A 19,309-nucleotide genomic window follows, 5' to 3' on the forward strand; every position below is an offset into this window, starting at 1 on the left:
ACTCTTTCACGTCATTAGGGTCATATATGACCCGGGGAAAAAACAGTTTTTTGACTATTTACATTAATTGAAATCTATCGGTTTGTGCACGACATCATAATAGAAGGATGTAAGATTCTTGGCTAATTTTCTCAAGACTCCAGATATTCAGGAAAAGAAAATATTTGAGATCAAAAATCTCGAATTTCGAACTTTGTAAAATGACTTTTCTTTTTCAATTTTTTTTTTATATTCATTAATTTTTTTCAGCAAACGTTCTTTAGAAACACAAAATAGAATATCCAAAGATTGTATATTGCATATTTTGATATAATAAAGTACCCTCAATTTCCAGAAAAGCGCGTAGAATTTTCTGGGTCATATATGACCCTATTGTCGGCAAGGGAAAGGTTTATGACAGTTTTTCGTGCATACAATGCAGTTGGGACAGTTGGGACATTGGTTTTCTTTGTGAAATCCAGAAGGAAAATATCATGCTCATGGACATTTCATCTTATATCTGAGTATTCTGCAAGCGTCCCATATTGCGCAATTGTATTGTGTGTGAATAAATATGTAGATAAGTTTATTTTTGCCAAATATCACTCAAAATATTGTGACAGTGACTGTTCAAGGGATTACCAGGAAGATTCCTTGAACACCAGGAGTACAGTGTTCATCAAAACAATCCATTTTGCCATGGATTTGGTCAAATTAATAACTTCAAGCAAAAAAACTCTTAGAAAGCCCGTGATATAGATTTTGAAAATGGTATGTATACTTCCCTTGCAGACAATAGGGTCATATATGACCCGGAGTTTTTCAAAGTTTTCACACAATGGAAAATTTCCTCTGAACTATTATATTTGTTCATAAAGCATTAGGAAAAACTCAATTTTACATGAATTCACTTGCTGAATAAAAGTGGGACGCGAAAGAGTTAAATAGACTTACATAGACACATAGGGGGAAGTGGGGCACCTTTGAGAGTGGGGTACCTTTGAAATTGTGATTTTTCACCTATATTTAAGTGAAACTGAGCCATATCATAATGTAATTTAGCTTCTCAACCTGTTTGTGCAGCTAAATTACTTCACGATAAAGCTCAATTTTATTTAAAAATAGGTAAAAAAAATCCCAATTTCAAAGGTGCCCCACTTCCCCCTATTGTTGCGGATCAGATCGACGGCCTGATCGTAGCATCAGTATAATAGGTTTATTAAAAGAATCACAGGTATAGTTGGAAGTTCTTATTGCATTACCTACAAAGAAACTTTAAAAATATTAGAAATACTGATATTTTTAAAAATTTGCAAAGGTGTTTATTACATGAAAAATGTTATTTGATAAATAAACGCGTGTTCATTTGGAAGATCAACAATCAATCTTTCTTATCAGCAAAGCCTAACTCTGAATTAGGACAAGACATATGGTTCTTGCATGTATAAACCAGACGTAATGTACTCATTTTTACTTTTCTTTTTTGGAAGTTGCTGCATGATAACGGTGACAATCAAAAGAAAATTTCAGATACTCTTACTTTTTTAGATTAATTTCTCGAAGCTGATCAAATAAAAAAAAAATAAAATATTTTAAACTCAGATGGTTCAAGTCCAATTAGCACTTTATGAATAATTTCTCTGTAAATAATATGCCGTTTAAGTTGTTTTGGGAAATTCTAATTGCATAATTCCTGTTTAATGTGTTTTTTGCTTCGTTAAATTTACTGAAGATAAATAGATGGAAAACACAATTCAAAATTCTTACCTTTAAGAGCCAAAGGTTATCATTCGAAAAAGCTCGTAACATTCTGATGTATCGGTAGAATGTTCTCCATAGGATTTTTTCTCGCTTAAAATGATGATCATTCACCTTTTGCTTCTCTTTGCACAGTAATTCTCTCAATGAAGTAATGATTTTTTTGCTCCTTGTCGCGAGATGAGGTCATTTCACTCTAATTTTGCGCGGGAAAAAACTGATAATGCTTCAATCAATGCGTTTGGGATTCTTCGAGTAATTGCAAGTGGAGGAATCCCCAATCCGGTGATTCCCTGCGTAGCTATGATAATTCTAGACAGTCTCTTTGATCAAGAAGGGGATTTTTCTTAGATTGCGCCATTTTTTGTAGTCTGCATTTGGGTATATAAAGTTGGGATCTTTAGGAGATCAATCATCAGTTAGTATTCAGACTCTCGAGAGTTGTAAAAGTGAAAAGTTCTTTCGAAATCCAAAGAATCTCAATTCAAAATGATCTCAGTGAAAGTTGTGTTCGTTCTTGCCTGTGCCATTTCTGCTGCGTACTCCTTTGAATATCCTGAAATTGAGGATATTGAGGAGTATGCTCCTGTCGATCTCTCTGAGGATGTCGTGTACTTGGTGCCACTGCCAGTGGCTAGAAATCGGGTCAGGCGGCAGACGGTATTTGGGGGAGTGACTCCTGGACAGGGAGGAGGAGTGACGGGAACTCTTGGAACTCGTGGGACTCTGTATGAGAACAGGGGACACCGAGTTGACGGTCATGCAAGTGTTTCTCGCCAATGGCATCCGACAGGACCTACAAGCGTAGGAGGAGGACTGGATTACACAGGACCAAGAGGATCAGCCTCAGTCAATGCCCAACATAGTCATCGGTTCGGTACCAGCCTCAGTGCCGAAGGTAGGGCCAATCTCTACAGAAGTCCCAATGGAAGGACATCCCTGGACGCTACTGGAGGCTACCAGCGTCACTTCGGAGGTCCCTTCGGCACATCCAAGCCAAACTACAACGTCGGTCTGGGACTTTCACATCGTTTCTAAATTTTAACAAACTGAAAGAAACTTTTTGGCCATAATTTTACATGTAAATAAAACAAATGAACATTTTTAGTAAAATAAATTTATTCAACAATTTTTTGTAACAAAATACCAGTCTTTTCCGATGCTATTGGGTAGTCTTACAATCATATTACGCCAAGATGCAAAAATTCATCTCATCGACTTGAACTAGCCTTAAATCGATTTCTCCAATCGGGTTTTGCATGTTTTACTTTCAAAACTTTTGCAAAATTTAATGGATTGAAGATCACGCAATTAATATTTTTATGTTTTTAAATCCGGTTCACACTTCAAATATGGACATATTGAAAAATTAAGGCAATTAAGAAGGCCATAAAGGTCCATTTTGATGATTTTGATCATTTACTGATTGACCTTTTTGATACTTTCTGAAAATATCAAATTTTGAGTTATTACTTTTAAATGGTTTACATGGAACTTTTAAAGGGATCGCTTTTCTAACCAATTTCATCACTCTGATTTATTTTACGTCAAGAGTCTTAGAACTGTGCGATATTCTGGGATTTAAAAAAGAAGAAAATACAATTGCAAAATCTAGACCGTCTTACTTAAAAAAGGGGTATCAAAGCGTTCCAGGCTTTGGGAAGTGCTCGAAACTTGCGACTTAGATGTCATCACTCAAAAGTACTTTCGCATCATTTACTATCTACCGGTTCTTACCAGATTTAAACCGATTCATAAATCACTCAAAAGATCCCCCAAAATTGTTTTAAGAGTAATAAAATTAATTTTCGGACAAAAATTACTTATCTTTTCATAATCGGTTCACAACCGATTTGAACAGATTTTAAATCACTTAAAACATTTCTAAAAAAAACATCCTAAATACCTAAATATCCTTAAAACATCCTAAATACACATCAGGTGTAATTTAATTGAATTTCGTATGAAACTTAGTCAACGGTTATGGACTGGTTCATTACCGATTCAAAACTGATTGGAACCGGTTCAGTTTTGCCGGAAATTCCAAGACCTTTCCAACGAGCTTAAACATGGCTCAATTTGGTTGATAAATGCGCTCTATAGGGGGAAGTGGGGCACCTTTGAAAGTGGGGCACTTTTGAAATTGAAATTTTTATCCTATTTTTAAATTGAATATAGACATATCATAACGTAATTTACCTTCTCAATCTGTTTGAACAGCTAAATTATATCACGATAAGGCTCAATTTTATTTGAAAATAGGTGAAAAATCCCAATTTCAAAGGTACCCCACTTTCAAAGGCGCCCCACTTCCCCCTAGAGTTTTTTTAACATTTGACCTTGAAAAACCGTTGTTAGGAATGATTCAACGGCATTTTTGCACATGGTCAATTGTCCACCTGGGTAATCTCTAAAACATCTTCAAAAATGAAAAAAATTGCACCACGCGTTTTCGAGCCAATCCAAAAAAATCAGGGGTAGGGAAGGAGTGGGAGAAAATGATTGGCATGTTAACAATCCTTGGGTCGAGTTATGGGGGTTGTCCACCGAAGGTCCTCAGTCGCTATCTCTTATCGTTTGGCCTCTAGAGCTGGCGACAGCCGGACAGACAGACGTACAGATTGACAAACAATGTAACGACATTTCTCAGAAATCGTCTGAAACGCGAAAATTTGTTGAGAAAAGTGGTCCTCAGGGGGTGGAAGCTGGAAATTTCGGGGCGGGGGGGGGGTAGAAATCAAGGGATTATATATACTGCTCTCTCCGTGGAGTTCGAGCAGTAAAATATTCCAGATACAGAGTAATCCTAAAAGAAGCATCCCATACTAAGGTGTTTTTTCTATCAAACAGGCAAAATGGTACAGAGACAGAGCAGTGCACCAAAGGAGCTCCCCCGGAGAGTTTCCCCAATAGCTCTAGTTTTACTTCTGCTAGTTAGGCTTCTAAAACGCAACTACTCTTATTTTTTTGCAGAGTGTTCTATTTAGTTAATCATTGCCTGGAACCCTCAAAATGGACCACTATAGTGTCATTATAAAGAAGAATCAGTTCAATTTAAATGGTTTGATGAAAGGCATTCTTATTAATTCCTTATTAATTGCGTATAATTTTCTCTCCAGAAGTATACGCCAAAGTGTTAATCTCTTTGAAATGACAGAGTTGATAACAGTATCACTGTTTGGATAAGCAAGGATCGCTTTCGTTCAAGTACTTTTGGTTATTATTAATCGTGTCGAGGCCTAAAATCAAGTTTGTCTTACCCAAAAACGGGCACGTCAATGGCAAGCGGACTTGTCGACATCAAGTCCCCTGTTCCGCATGAAGCAGGGGACAACGGACAAATACATGTTTGTCCGTTAAGGATGTTTTTGGTGAAAAGCATCCTTAATAATTCCTAGTTAATTACTTATAGTTTTCCGGCCCGAAGTGTACGCTTAAGTGTTAATCCCTTTGAAAGGTTCGAATTGTTGTATCACTGCCTTCTAAGTCTAAATGGATCACTATAGTGACTATTGTGATATTTCAAGAAAGGATCTCTTTCATTCAAGTACTTTGATGAAAGGCATCCTCTTGAACTACGATTCTTTTTGGAAGGATTCTGGGGAAACCGTTTATTACTCACGATTCGATGAGGATTTGAATTTCGAGGATTTGAAATTCCATCGATTTCAGACTTGCACGTGTTGAGTAATTTCGGAAAAACTAGGGGATGAACCAGTATCGTAACCGAATTAACAATGAGTGAAAAATTTACTAATCACGCTAATCGATCGTTCCGAATACCTCTTCAGATCTGAGCGGGATAATTTAATTTTTTTCGGAATAGGAGAGCATCTTTAAGAAATTCAATTTAGAATGCAGGAGATCAAGAGTACCGTAAATGCGGGTGACTTTGTCCTTCGTCGGTGATTTTGCCCCCTACTGTTCGTAATTCTAATGTGTAAGAACGGCCATAACCGATCAGATAATGGTAATATCGAATCGGTAAAGGCCATCCTTAATTGATAGAATTAAAGAAAAGCTTACGAACAGGAAGGGGCCAAAGTCGCCCACAGGACAAATTCAAGGTAAATAACCTTTCGGACTCTTAAAATTCATTGATTCTGTTTAAAAATTAAGGACCGTCAGCCAAGGGCGTAGCCAGGACTTTAGTAAGGCGGGGGCGAAAATTTGAAGTAATGTCGGCTGGTATTTGAGAAGAATATTTTCAGATCTGAATAGGTATTCTAAATAGGTTTTATTCGGATTTTCAAATCCAAAGATCGGTACAGTCCTCGTACCAGTACATAACACTCTGGAATACGGTTAATCCCTCTCAGTTTAAGTCTGAAACCGATGTAATTGGTAGGTCACAACCAGAATCAGACTGAAGCCCTATTTGTTTGCCTCATTGCCCCTTTTTTCAATACCTCTATATTTATTTAAAGTGTGAAGTGGTTTTAAGGTTTTGATAAATCGATTGAATATTTCTATTATGAGGATACAATTTTACAGCCGTATTGCACTTGTGAGTTGCTCTATATCCCTGAAATATGCTTTCGATTTTCCAATTACGATTTTTGATTTTTTTTATTTAAATTTTTAAACTTGAAGTATTTCTGCAACAGCAATTTACTAATACAAGGTCTTTTTATTTTGAACTCTAATCCCTGTTTGATCAACATTGAATTTTAAAGCTTTACATTTTTCATGTCCAAGTCTAAAATCAATTCTTAAAAGTTTAGTTTATCTTAAAGCGGTTACCATAATGACCATTCAGGTACAAAATTTTGAGCAATAGGGTCAATAGTCACTGAAAAGCAAATAGAAGGATAAAGAAGGGAACAGCTAGGACGCATAGGAGATAGATGGCTGTTCTGGGTTCACATTCAGATACAAAAACATATTCTTCATTTGACTGAGATGATTTTTCCTTCATTGGCAATTCAAGTACTACCTTTTCGTTACTGAGGAAGTCCAATGGTAGGGAGCACTGCTCTGTGGTTTGGTTACAAACAGCCATTGGATGAGTGACGTTGTAGATGATCTTGTGGAGATCGAATCTAACTCGAATGTAGTTCTGCTGAACCTCGTTTTCACTGTTGAAGACGAAGAAGTAATATCCGCTTCGAGGAACTCTGTTAAGGAGGGAAAAGTTAGGACTGTCTAATCTTCTAAACGGTATGGTAGGTGCTTACGTGTAGGTGATCGTATTGGCGTAGCTTGCTCCATTTATCTTGGACTCAGGCTTCCTTCGGTCACAATCTCGATGAGGTGTTAGGGGTAGGCTTAAGATCAGACCGGCACAGTTCAGTAGGGCCTCTTCACTCGATGAGAATGATGACCAAAATTCTGAGTTTGATTTGTCATTGAGGGTGGTTTCATTGAGAACGTAGTGATGATCAGCATGTCCGTCTGGGACGAAGCCTTCTTCTAGGGCCGAATTCTTTTCTTCGTCGTCTTGGGACAAGTCATCTCCAAAAGCTGTCTTAAAAATAATATCACGTCGTTTTCGCAGGAGAGTTTCAAATTCACTCTCAATCTCAGGATCTTTCTGTCTGTCCTTCGTGATCTTATCTCTAACACCGAAAGCCAATTTGATGTCAGATGTCGAGACTTGATCACCAACTTTTTCCACCAATTCCGTTTGCAATTCCCGAAGAATCTTCCGTCCTCTGAGTCCCATGTTTCTTAGTTTATGCAGCAATTCATCAAAGACTTCTGACGATGTCTGTGGTTTTTGTTCCCTATCTCTGTCCTCTTTGGCATGATCGTGCTTCGGGTCATTCACGAATTCCCTGTTTGATGCAACTTTTTCTGGCTCAGCATTGTCTCTTGTGTTCTCTGTTGAGATTGTCTTGTTTGGTTTTGATCTTTCGGCCTTGTACACCAATTGACTCAGTAATTCTTTCATTTCTTTTGCTGTGATATCAGAATCCTCAGATGTCTCAGCAGACGCCTTCCTATTGCGTTTTAATGCAAATTTATTGGCATTTTCTTGTGCCACAGGATCGTGAAATGCAACCTCGGGCTTAGCTCTTTTGAGCATGTCTACACGGTTTGATGGAGCAAAATCACCTTCTTTCTGCAAAGTAATTTGACAAAAGGAATATCTGTTTATTGGATTTGAAAGTACCATTTAACACTCGGCAGATACACACAAAAAAAGTTTAAAAGGAAAGTAAATAGAGCTTCTCAATTCCGTTTTCATTATTGCCTAAAAAATAATAGCATTGCGTAATTCCTCTTAATGATGTTTCAAAGTTAGTGGTTTAAAATATTGTAGAAAGTGTATTTCTGAACCGATTTGTCCAAGTTTAGGTTGGTTGGAAAGGTCTTGGAATCTTGGACAAGTCTGAATCAATCATAATCGGATTTGAGCCGGTTATGAACCTATTATAAATTTTTATCGAGAATTCAATTATATGACTTCTAAGCAGTTCTTGGAAGAGGATTCATTTCTTATCCAATTGGGGTAAATTTGAATTAGTTTGAGAGGTTCGTTTGTATGTTTCCAGAACTAGAAGCCAAACGGTTGGAGAATACCAATTGGTATCGTTTCGGGATACCCTAAAATTGCATTATTATCATTAACATAATCTTAATTTTCCCCCGACAACTTGTTTATCTCAAATAGGCTTAAAAAAACGCGACGTGCAATTTTTTCATTTTCTGAAGTGTCCAAAAATCCCGAAAGCCAAGATCCCGAATGGGTCAAAATCCCCAAAAAAAAAAACAAAACAAAATTAAGAAGAGCTAAAATCTTGAAAGCCAAAGTCATGAATCTAAATGCCAAAATCCTGAGAGCCAAAAATCCCGAAAGCCAAAATCCCGAATGGGTCAAAATCCCAAAAACAAAAATCCCGAAGAGCGAAAATCCTGAAAGCCAGTCTTGAATCTAAATGCCAATATTCTGAAAGCCAAAATCCCAAAAAACAAAATTAAGAAGAGCCAAAATCTTGAAAGCCAAAGTCATGAATCTAAATGCCAAAATCCTGAGAGCCAAAAATCCCGAAAGCCAAAATCCCGAATGGGTCAAAATCCCAAAAACAAAAATCCCGAAGAGCGAAAATCCTGAAAGCCAGTCTTGAATCTAAATGCCAATATTCTGAAAGCCAAAATCCCAAAAAACAAAATTAAGAAGAGCCAAAATCTTGAAAGCCAAAGTCATGAATCTAAATGCCAAAATCCTGAGAGCCAAAAATCCCGAAAGCCAAAATCCCGAATGGGTCAAAATCCCAAAAACAAAAATCCCGAAGAGCGAAAATCCTGAAAGCCAGTCTTGAATCTAAATGCCAATATTCTGAAAGCCAAAATCCCAAAAAACAAAATTAAGAAGAGCCAAAATCTTGAAAGCCAAAGTCATGAAACTGAATGCCGAAATCTCGAAAGCCAAAATCCCGAACGGTTTGAAATGCCAAACAGCCAAAATCCTGAATGGGTCAAAATATCGGAAAACCAAAATCCCGAACACTAAAATCCTGAATATTTTAAAATTCCGAAAAACCCAATATCTCGAAAAAGCCAAAATCTCGAATTCTTAAAAGTGTCATATCTATTTCCACGACTGCATCCTTGGTTGTTGGAGGCAAAGTCCCTAATTTCTTAATTTTGTCTCTTTCAGGATTTTGACCATTCGGGATTTGGTTTTTGGGATTTAGACTTTTCGGGATTTTGATCAATTTGGGATTTCGACCCATTAGGATTTTGCCTTGTCGGGACTTCGACTTTTCGGAATTTTTGTAGACACTGTCATAGATCAATTAAACGTAAACCAATTTTAGTAACATGCCTTGAAAAATAACGAAATTGAGCATTCTGCAAAACTAAGATTTCAATTAGTAGAACAAATATTGAATAGTAGCGTTTCGGTAGCAATTTCTGGAATCTTATAAAAAATTTATTACAATTTTAATTTTTGAGAAATGTACGATTTTTCAGTATTCATCATTTATTACTTAACTCGGTCTTTAATACGTTTTAGGATCAGTTAGGAATATCATCGTCGTTTTTCATTTTTTAAGTTGGGAAATTCTTCAACGTAAACTTGTTGCAAACAAAAACTTCAAACGAAAACAATCTTTTTGTTTATTACAGGTCCATCTATAAGATTATGCCCCCGGTTTTTTAGACTTGACGATATAATATAAATTTATGAAAATTTTAAATGAAGCAAAAAATCACTAAGTGAGAACTGAAAAATTCAATTAAATAATTTTCAAACTTCAAAATACTCTTACAGTAGTATAATTTTTAAATTTTCATTATACCAACAAAGTTTGAACATCAAAATAGGATTTAAGGGGTTACATAGGTCTTTTAGGTAAAAAATAGGTCTTTTTTTCTGATAATAATTTATTGTGTTGAAAATATTTTAGAAATTCTAACTTTTGGGATATGAAAGAATAACTGTAGAACAAAATTTAAAAAAAAAATTGAAAATTCGACTGTTGGTAGCTGATTATCGGAACCATTCCTCAAAAAACAGACTTTGCGGTAGGAAGGATTTCTCCCAGTAGGTTCATCCGAAATTAAGAAACCAAATATACTCTATTAGAGGATTAGTTGGACCCCTGGATGAACGAAGGATTTTTGAAAAAAACAAAATTTAGATTTTTTGCAAAGTTTTTGTAAAAAAGTATCAACTTTACCCTATTTTTTAACACATTTTGTATTGTAAAAATTATTCTGATTAAAGGAAGTGCAAATTATTCGTTCAAACAGTAGATAATACTTCTCAAAATAAGTATGCAAAATTTCAGAAAGATCGGTTCAGTAGACTCTGAGTAATCTTGACTACCGCATTGTAAAACGGTGTTTGGAGAAAAACGCGTTTAAGATTTTACATTTACAACAATATGCCCGCGCGGGCGGAATGAATAACTAAAGGCGTCTACACATTAGGAGATATTTTCGTCAAAAATTGCGTTTTTGACAGAAATTTGACGTTTCCCCCTACAACGCTGCAGGTAATTTCCTTCAAAAAAGCAATTTTTGACAAAAATTGCTCCCAATGTGTAGAGGCCATAAAACTGCTCTACCTCCGAGAGTTTTACTCTGATTGACTTGACATTTTCAGAAAATATTTTTCAAAAAAAAGAATAAAAAATTGTTTTTTTTTAACCTGAGAGACCCATGTAACCCCTTAAAGAAATTTCAAATTCTACCCTACTTTGAAGACCCTCGTTTATCAAGGGAGTTCTTTTATCATTAATTTTAGAATTTTGCTTTTTTTCTAGAGGTTTTAATGTTTGACCTTTCTAAAGCATGTAAAATGATCAAAATCAATTAGTCCGAATCACAAAGGTCCTGGGGGTTCTAGTTTTCTGATCGTGATTTAATTTTTTCTCAGATGAAACAGCTAATTGGAACAAATGCCTATAACGCCTATAACACTCTAAGAATCAAGTAATTGTTTAAATAAAATTTTCTAAATTTCACAAAAAGTGTCTATTTTTTAATGCCTTTGATGCTTTGATTGCCTATCCGACGATGAATTAAATCGACTTACTTCCTTTTTCTCAAGCTCCAATTCAATTTCCTGGAGTTCATCCTCCTCTTCAGACGAATCGTCACCAATGTAAGCACACTCGTGAAGATGCCTATGACCTCTAATTAAGATGAGCGATGCTCCGGGCCATCTGAAATTGTTGTAGTCAATTAGTAAAATTCATAGAAAAGACCATGGTTGTTAGAGAAGATTTTCCGCACAATAAAAATGATCAAGTGCACGCGCTATCAGTTGGAGGAGTAATTAAGTACTTAAGAGATACATGATCGCAATAAAATTGAGAGCATGATGACGACGTAATTATTTCGATTCTTTTTTTCAATGGTATCAGCTGAAGTATAAAATCATAAATGGAAATTTTACGACTGTAACGGGGAGGGATGTCTGGTAGAAGAGTGCGATATTATTCCCAGGATTTTAGAAAGATCTCACCAAATGACCGTTGTATTTGATTTAATCTAATGAGTTCATGAGCCTGTTATTGCGTTTGCATCTCTAATAAAATGGCAATAAATTTATCCAAGTGCAAAATTGCACAACGTCAGAGTTAATCATTGTGTCTACACAAGTGCCATAAATTGGTTAATTTTTATCATACCTCGAACAACTGGAAACTGTAACAGTGGATCCTTTGAGAAGATAAAATCCCCAGTATTCTTTCATGTCGTCATCGAGCAGAAGATGCCGTGTCATGTTAACCGGTAATCGATCTTTGGAGATTGTTGGTAGATTTGGCATGAGAAATGCATTGAAGGAGATATTTGCCTTCACGATTTGCCTCTGAAAGTCCATTGGAATACAATAATGTGGATAATGATGTACACATGCAACATATTTTAAAACTTACTTGGCACCACGTCGTTGAGACTTTACTGTCGATAAGACGCATATCTGAAATTCCCAGTGGATATAGCTGGGCATCATACACACGATACCTAAAGCAATATTGATTTAAAAGGAATATATTAGAGGGAATATCGTTTAGCAGATTGAGAAAGATGATAAGACACGGAGATTCTAAAGCCCCCTATTTAGTGCAAAATGTTTGTCTTATATAATGTCTGAGGAGTGTGGGAAATTCTCTCAATACACATATTCGGAAAGTTATCCCAAATATCAAAGTCCGCAAGTGTATTGACAAGCAAAATGCAACAATGTTGTTTACTTAAAATAAATTTAGTAAAATGTTGCGGAAAATGCAAGTGTGCTTTGTTTGGTAAAAAGACGATTAACTTCTAAAATAAGAGACTTCATTTTTGGGGAAAATCATTATAGCTACACAATGGATAGGGGAAAGTGGAGCAGTTCAAGTTTTAATACTTTGAAAATATCTTCTTTAAAGATTATCAGGCTGAAAGGGCTAAAATGGGGAAATTTAGAATCGTTTTGGAATTGGAATTTAGGATTTTCTTATTTCTTCTTTCGATGGGCAGAGAAAAAAATGACTACGAAGAAGTACAAGCCTTATACGAGTTTTAGACCTAAGGTTAAGAGGTTTAGCCCAATTCAACCCGTTTTACTCTCAAGAGTACTTCTTTATCCATTAAAAACAGTGAGAAAATCTTTAAATTCCGAATTAGAAATGATTCCAATTTACCCAATTTTACTCGAAAGTAACGTACGGGGTATCTCATTAATTATGATATAAAGAAAGCCTGAACATTAAAGTTGACATAAAAAATCAGGACTTTTTGACTCATGCTATCCATAGGCTTATAATGCACGATCTCACGGAAGATGCAAATATCAGTGTAATGCGGGATGAATTCGCAACTGTTAAAAAACCCAAAGAGCATTGATTCACAATCAAACAAAAATGCAAAAAAAATCCAAAAACGGTAATTTGAAAGCTCCAAAGACGAAGACGAAAGGTTAATACTACTTATTTTTTAAATTAAATATTTTCTATTAAGTAAGTTTTTTTGTTTAACTTTCAATATTTAAAAGGTATAAACACGAATATTAAGATTTGAAATTAAAACGATCGAAATTTTTAATATTTGCAAGGTAAAGCGTTTTCGAAGTTGGAGTAAGCTTTGGGAAATTTGTGATTTTCTAACTAAGCCTTTCAAATTTATTTATTTAATTTAATTATTTATTCATATCCATCTACATTAATCTAAAAGTACAAAAGTACTTAGAAAGTACGAAAGTACTTAGATTAATCTTACTTTAAAATTTTAAATTTTTAGCTCCATGATTTATCTTAAAATTGATGGGATATTGCATTGATCACCGTGAGTCATAATTTATAAACGTTGTATACTTTATTGACAATCCGTAGGAATCTAATATCTAAAACAGATTTCCAAAAATCTTAAAAATACTTATGATCACATTTAAATCTTACTATGTCAATTTATAAAATGTTAATGATCGCTTAACCCAAGAAGCAAAATAGCTGCCTTATAGAACCAAGTATTAAACAAGTCTTTTAGTGCACTTTTAAAAGACTTAAAGTGAGAATTTTCTGTTGAAATTCCTATAGAAGCTCTTAAGATCCTTAATAGTGCGCCACTTTACTTATAGTAAATCTCAGTGATGGAACCAAGAGCGTTATAAGCAAATAAAAAGTTTTTTAGTTCTATAGTGCCTTACTTAAGGAATTCTATAAGACTATATTAAGAAAAAATTGCTTCTTGGGAAGTGACGTTTACAACGAATATAGACACAAAGCAAAAGCCGTTACCACAGTTACTGATCTAGCAGACTATTTATCGAAGGTTTAAAAGTGGTCTTCAAACTAAAGGTTTAGACCAGTTTTTGTAAATCTCTAACAGGTCATTGTTTTCAAAAAATCTTGATTGATAAGAAATTACAGCAGTCAAGCACTATTAGGGTAAAGTTGACATGTCCATATAATACGGACTTCAGGCCTTAGAGCTTAAATGCTGTAGTTTCTCAATAAGCGAGGTTTTTCAGAAAATTTTGACATTATTATCAATAATTAAAAATTTAAAGTAATTAGATAATTGTAGAAAATAATTGGTCCAATTGATTCTTAATATCACAATAACTGCTCCTATTTTAGAAATCCTTTATTTTCTTAAAATGGACTTATAGTGCTATTACAATTAAAAATGAACATTTTTTTAGTACTTTACTATTTTTAATTGGTTCTGCATTATCGACATTTCTTTGTGTTGGTTGTTATCTCTACTTTTTTCCCCATGCCTCGCTGTGCTGTGTACTAAAACCATCAAACGGTCGTGAACTTAATTTAAACTTATTTTTTCAGAACTTTTCTATAACTATTGTTTTTGAGTTAATAATCTAACTAAAGTGTCTTTAAAAAATTATAGTAAAATAATTTGTTTTATTTGATTTTGAAAAAATCGTTTTAATTATTATTAAGACTCGGACGGAGCTTCCCTCCGAAAATTTCTACTGCTTATTAAAACTTTTATTACTGAAATTACTGAAAACCGTATTACTGTAGATATATTTGAACTTTGAATTTTTAGGGTAAGAAAGACTTTGAATATTACGTAATTAAGATATATGTTTTCGTAAATCATTTGACCATGATTATTATTTAATGATAAGAAGAACAATGGGTAGAGCTTGAAAGCTTTTATGGTATTTAAAGCTTCTAGTACCTATGTAGAGCTTCACGGGCTGTGTATTAGTGGGTATTTTCAAATGCATACCACTGTATTTTGCACCCGTGAGTCTTGGAAAATGCCCCATAATGGTTCGTTTATCCAATAAAATCAGAATGCCGTATGGTCAATCGAAAAAATCGTTAAATTGTTCGTAAATTTGTTCGCGACCCCAATAGGGATAAGCGGTTGAAAATGATGATAATTATAATAATTATTCCTAAATGATTGTGAATTCCTATACTGGAGACTTTCGAAATGTACGTAAAGCGTATGACCCAATATAAAATTTGTAAAAGTTTATTCTTTTTCACAAACTTTGTTCGTAACATCATTTGTTGAGCATTGTTTTTTTTACAAACATTTAGGGTAAAGTGATATAATTTGGACATAGCGTTACAAGTTGGACATTGTTTTTTTTTTGATAAATGCAGTACAAAATTTGTTTTTAAGCACAAGGAACCAAATTATAAAACTAATGGCGCTGGCACACCTTTTCAATTGAGTGAAATTCAATCGATTGAAATTTTACCTCTTACTCTTTCAAACTGAAATAACATATGTTTGTCTCTTTCTGTCAAATGAAGATTGAAATTTCAATTTCATTTTCAATTTGAATTTGAATTTTCATTTGACAGAAAGAGATGCGTTTATCTGATTTCAGTTTGAAAGAGTGAGAGATAAAATTTCAATCGATTGAATTTCACTCAATTGAAAAGGTGTGCCGTGTGCCAGCATCATAAAGAATTAAAAATGTACAAATAAAAATGAAGTACTAAATTTATCAAGAAAAAAAGCCCTGTCCAACTTGTACCATTGTCCAACTTGTACCACTTTACCCTATTTCCATTAAATTTCTTTATGATAGTGCTATGCTAATGTGTTTACATAATTAACCATGCAAAATTCAGAATTGTGAATATTTGCGTGCTCTACGTCTGCTCAATTTAAGGGCATAAGTTTATCTTTTAGCGCTTGAGATAATAATTGTGAACCCTTTGTGACCCGGGCTACTGTACAGAAGATTCTCACAGATGCTTAATTTCTTTATTTGTCAGCTTGGAAAAACAAAGATTTTTTAAACATGCTTTCAAATCCTACATGTCCTAAAGGTCCAAAGTGCAGTTGTATTATTATCTCTTAGTTTCTCAGAAATATATTTGCAAAAAGAGCGCAATTAATAGTGAAAAGTGATCTAAAATTTACTTGAATTCAGTTTGAAACTTGTTTTGTTTTTCTTAAGTTTTCCAAGGGGTGATTCATTCACTTTTTTTTAAAGTAATATAGGTTTCTGGTTTCTGGTGTTTCGCGTATGTTTTCAAGGGTTTCTCGGGTTTCACAAAACGTTTCCCAAATAATTGAATCATTCCTCAGGATTTTCTTTTTTCACAAAATATCTTTGAAAAAAGTAACTTGGCAATAGGAAATTATTAAGTTAGAGAGTAGGGGGCATCTTATCTGAATTTATTGACTGTGTAAAAATGGTCAAATGATTCCAATATCTGTATGGCCTTGTTAGCCAATGAAACCGGTGAACTTTTGAAGTGGTAGATCAAGTTTAAAACAAATTGCGTAGAAAAAAAGCAAATAATATAGGATTTGTAAAAGACATACCTTAAATAAATTGGAACTGAGATTAATATTCCTGGCATGATAATTCCAAGAAGAAGGAGTCTGATGACTTTTTTCGGTCCAGTCCATGATTTAGTTTTGCGTATATTCGATGTGAATTTGAGCGAGAATCCATCTAGGATGGGATGATACAATATGAAATTTGGGAGAACAATAAAGTGAGGGCGAAATATAAATAGAATTTCTTCACAAACAACACGAGAAAATTTTATATATCTAAAATTAAACAAAGTGTGGAAGACTTTTATCTTCAATTTAATATCAAACATCTCCTTTTGAGTGTTTGAGTTGAAGAAGAATAAGGCTTTTCCGGAGTTATTACCTTGCAGAGGACGTAGGGATTCGGCATCACGGGACTCCATTCTCATTGATGATTTCTTAGGGCATAACACACTTTTTTCTTGCACTTTTATTTGGATTTTTAAATTTTGGTTTTAGAAATATCAGTATAGGGGCGTTGATGTAACTACTAGAAACGATCTGATTGAGTGTCTATCTATGACTAAAGCGGTAGGTTTATCTTCAACAATAAAATACTCCTATTCCCAAGGAATTGCAGTATTATGAACGGGTATTTACAGAAACTGTGACAATTTAGTTGATAATACACTTTCTTAATCAAATACTTAAACACTCATTAAATGTTATGATGGCTGTAAATTTCACTTAATTTATTGTCCAACACGGTATATAGCACTGAATATAATCTTAAGAGCACTCTCCGATCTTTATATCTCCAGACAAAATATCTCGCGCTACCAAGTTGATGATGCGAACAACTGGATTTTAACAGCAGTTCTTGCAGTTTTTTTTTGAGCACCTTGTTTTGTTTTAAAATGAACTAAAGAGCGGGTGCACGTGGAAAAAAGTCAAACTATATACACAAGATTTAAATTAAGAGTAACTTTTTTATTATGCCGATTTCACCCCATGTCATAACTGATAAGTGACACAGAGAGATAGGAAAAATGTAATATGAAAATGTCGGAATAACTTCACTGGGTCTCTCCAATCGGAGATGTTCACATTAAAGTGGCTTTGTGAGGACTGATTTTACTTTTTCTCACAACTTTTGTAGTATTTAGTTGCGATCACATATGCCGTCCCCTTGTTATTACACTCACAGAGACCCGAGATATTTATAAAGTGTGCCTTATGAAAATGTCATATGTTGAAACAGAAAAACCATTTGATAAGCCCTATGAGAGTGTAGAGTACCCATACAATCATCGAAAGTACTGCCCAACTTCAGAAGAAGAAGAAAAAATCTCGATTTGAAAAATCATTTAAAAAAAATTCTAATTAATACAGCGATAACATTCACGATGACACGTGTGATGGGAATAACAAGTTTCCCTGGACGGACACTTGTCACTTTATCTGAATTTGCATGGAAACCTTTTAATTTAAATATAGGTGAGATAATTGCATGGCAATACAAATTTATTTACTATGTCATATCTCTTCAAAAAAAAAAAAAGACTTAAGAAAACTCCTACTGCATCATGAGTCACTTAAACGCAAAATCTATTAAAATTTTCTGCATCTTGAAATTCGAGGCAATAGGAAATTAGATCATTAACGCAAACTTGAGTTCAAACTGCCAGATTTACGAATGATCTTCACTTCAGATTTTTAAGCGAAAATCAGTGCTAAGTTGAAGTTTATGAACTTGCAATTGATCTCACTTTATAAAAGCGAAAAGCTTCAGGAAGCATATTAAGCAGCGCAATAACAAATTGATAACACAATTTTTTTGAAAATTTTTGTTTTTAGATAAGATTAACTCAATTCGAGCAATCAATGTAGGAGCGTAACCGGCTTGTTTAAATACAGTAGTAAGGTTATAAGTAAGACGTAGGCGATGCAAAGTTTTTGTTTACTGAAAAAAACAAAACATTCCCCATTCCTGTTTACTGTGACTGCGACTAAGAAGCAATTGTCAATAATTTCGTAAAAAATCTCAGCAGACTATGTAAATTTTTGCAATACTATATGCTATGACTAGTTTTAAATTAGAAAAAGCTCAGTACACGTGTTTAGCTTGTTGATCATTCACGTAGCAGAGGGTAGGGCAGTTTTAGAATGCAAAATTTTTAAAAATATAAAATTCGATATAATAAATTATTATGTTTAGAAAACGTGCTAAATAAGAGAAACTATTTAGATTTAGCATAATATAATTCTTAAAAGTTTTGCAAATAACTTAAAAAAATACTTCAGTTGAAACTACCCCATATTCCCCTGCATCTGTATATATGAATCATGTTAATAGTAATAATAAACAATAAAGCGGTATACAACTTAAAGAAGAATGAACTTGACCTTCTCGGAAGCGAGATTTGTAGACATGCTTTTTTATACAATGATGGATAATTCAATCTTTGAAGCCCTATGAAATTAAATAGGGGAGACAGGGGTAAAATTTGTCAAAACGAATATTACATTTTTTTCACAAGCTCATAGAAAATCTGGAATGCTTTCTATAGTTCATTTACGGTAATTTACTGCTTTACAAATTTGTCGAACTTTATTGTTTATGGCTCCGGCACACCTTTTAGATCAAGAAAATTTCATGAAATCCAAATTCACATCCTTTTCCTTCTCAAACTATTTGCATAAGTCTATCCCACTCTTTCGCACTATTCACCTTCTTTTGAACATCAGACCAAATTAAATTTAGTCCAGTACAATTTGGTGTCGAAAGAGTAGGATAGACTTATGCAAATTTTTTGAGAAAGGAAAGGACGCGAATTTTGATTTCATGAAAGTTTAGCGATCTAAAAGGGGTGCCGGAGGCACGAAAGGAAATGCGTTTTTCGAGCTATGATTTTGTGGAAATTCTCAA

The 19,309-nt window shown here is 34.3% G+C and overlaps 2 protein-coding genes across 2 annotated transcripts; one reads left to right on the forward strand and one right to left on the reverse strand.

Annotated features, from left to right (window-relative positions):
* Positions 1 to 2,127: 2,127 nt before the first annotated feature.
* Positions 2,128 to 2,881, forward strand: LOC129810097 (attacin-B-like). Its single transcript, XM_055860359.1, has one exon. The coding sequence runs from the start codon at positions 2,227 to 2,229 to the stop codon at positions 2,773 to 2,775; it is 549 nt and encodes a 182-aa protein (XP_055716334.1). The 5' UTR covers positions 2,128 to 2,226; the 3' UTR covers positions 2,776 to 2,881.
* A 3,466-nt stretch (positions 2,882 to 6,347) lies between these two features.
* LOC129810096 (uncharacterized) lies at positions 6,348 to 17,606 on the reverse strand. The gene is made up of 7 exons (XM_055860358.1): positions 16,784 to 17,606; positions 16,444 to 16,576; positions 12,075 to 12,162; positions 11,826 to 12,007; positions 11,228 to 11,357; positions 6,915 to 7,801; positions 6,348 to 6,854 (listed from the first exon to the last, which is right to left on the reverse strand). The coding sequence occupies exons 1-7, from the start codon at positions 16,827 to 16,829 to the stop codon at positions 6,527 to 6,529; spliced, it is 1,794 nt and encodes a 597-aa protein (XP_055716333.1). The 5' UTR covers positions 16,830 to 17,606; the 3' UTR covers positions 6,348 to 6,526.
* Between the last annotated feature and the right edge of the window lie 1,703 nt (positions 17,607 to 19,309).

This window comes from Phlebotomus papatasi, chromosome 1 (assembly GCF_024763615.1).
Source record: "Phlebotomus papatasi isolate M1 chromosome 1, Ppap_2.1, whole genome shotgun sequence".
Classification (NCBI taxonomy): domain Eukaryota; kingdom Metazoa; phylum Arthropoda; class Insecta; order Diptera; family Psychodidae; genus Phlebotomus; species Phlebotomus papatasi.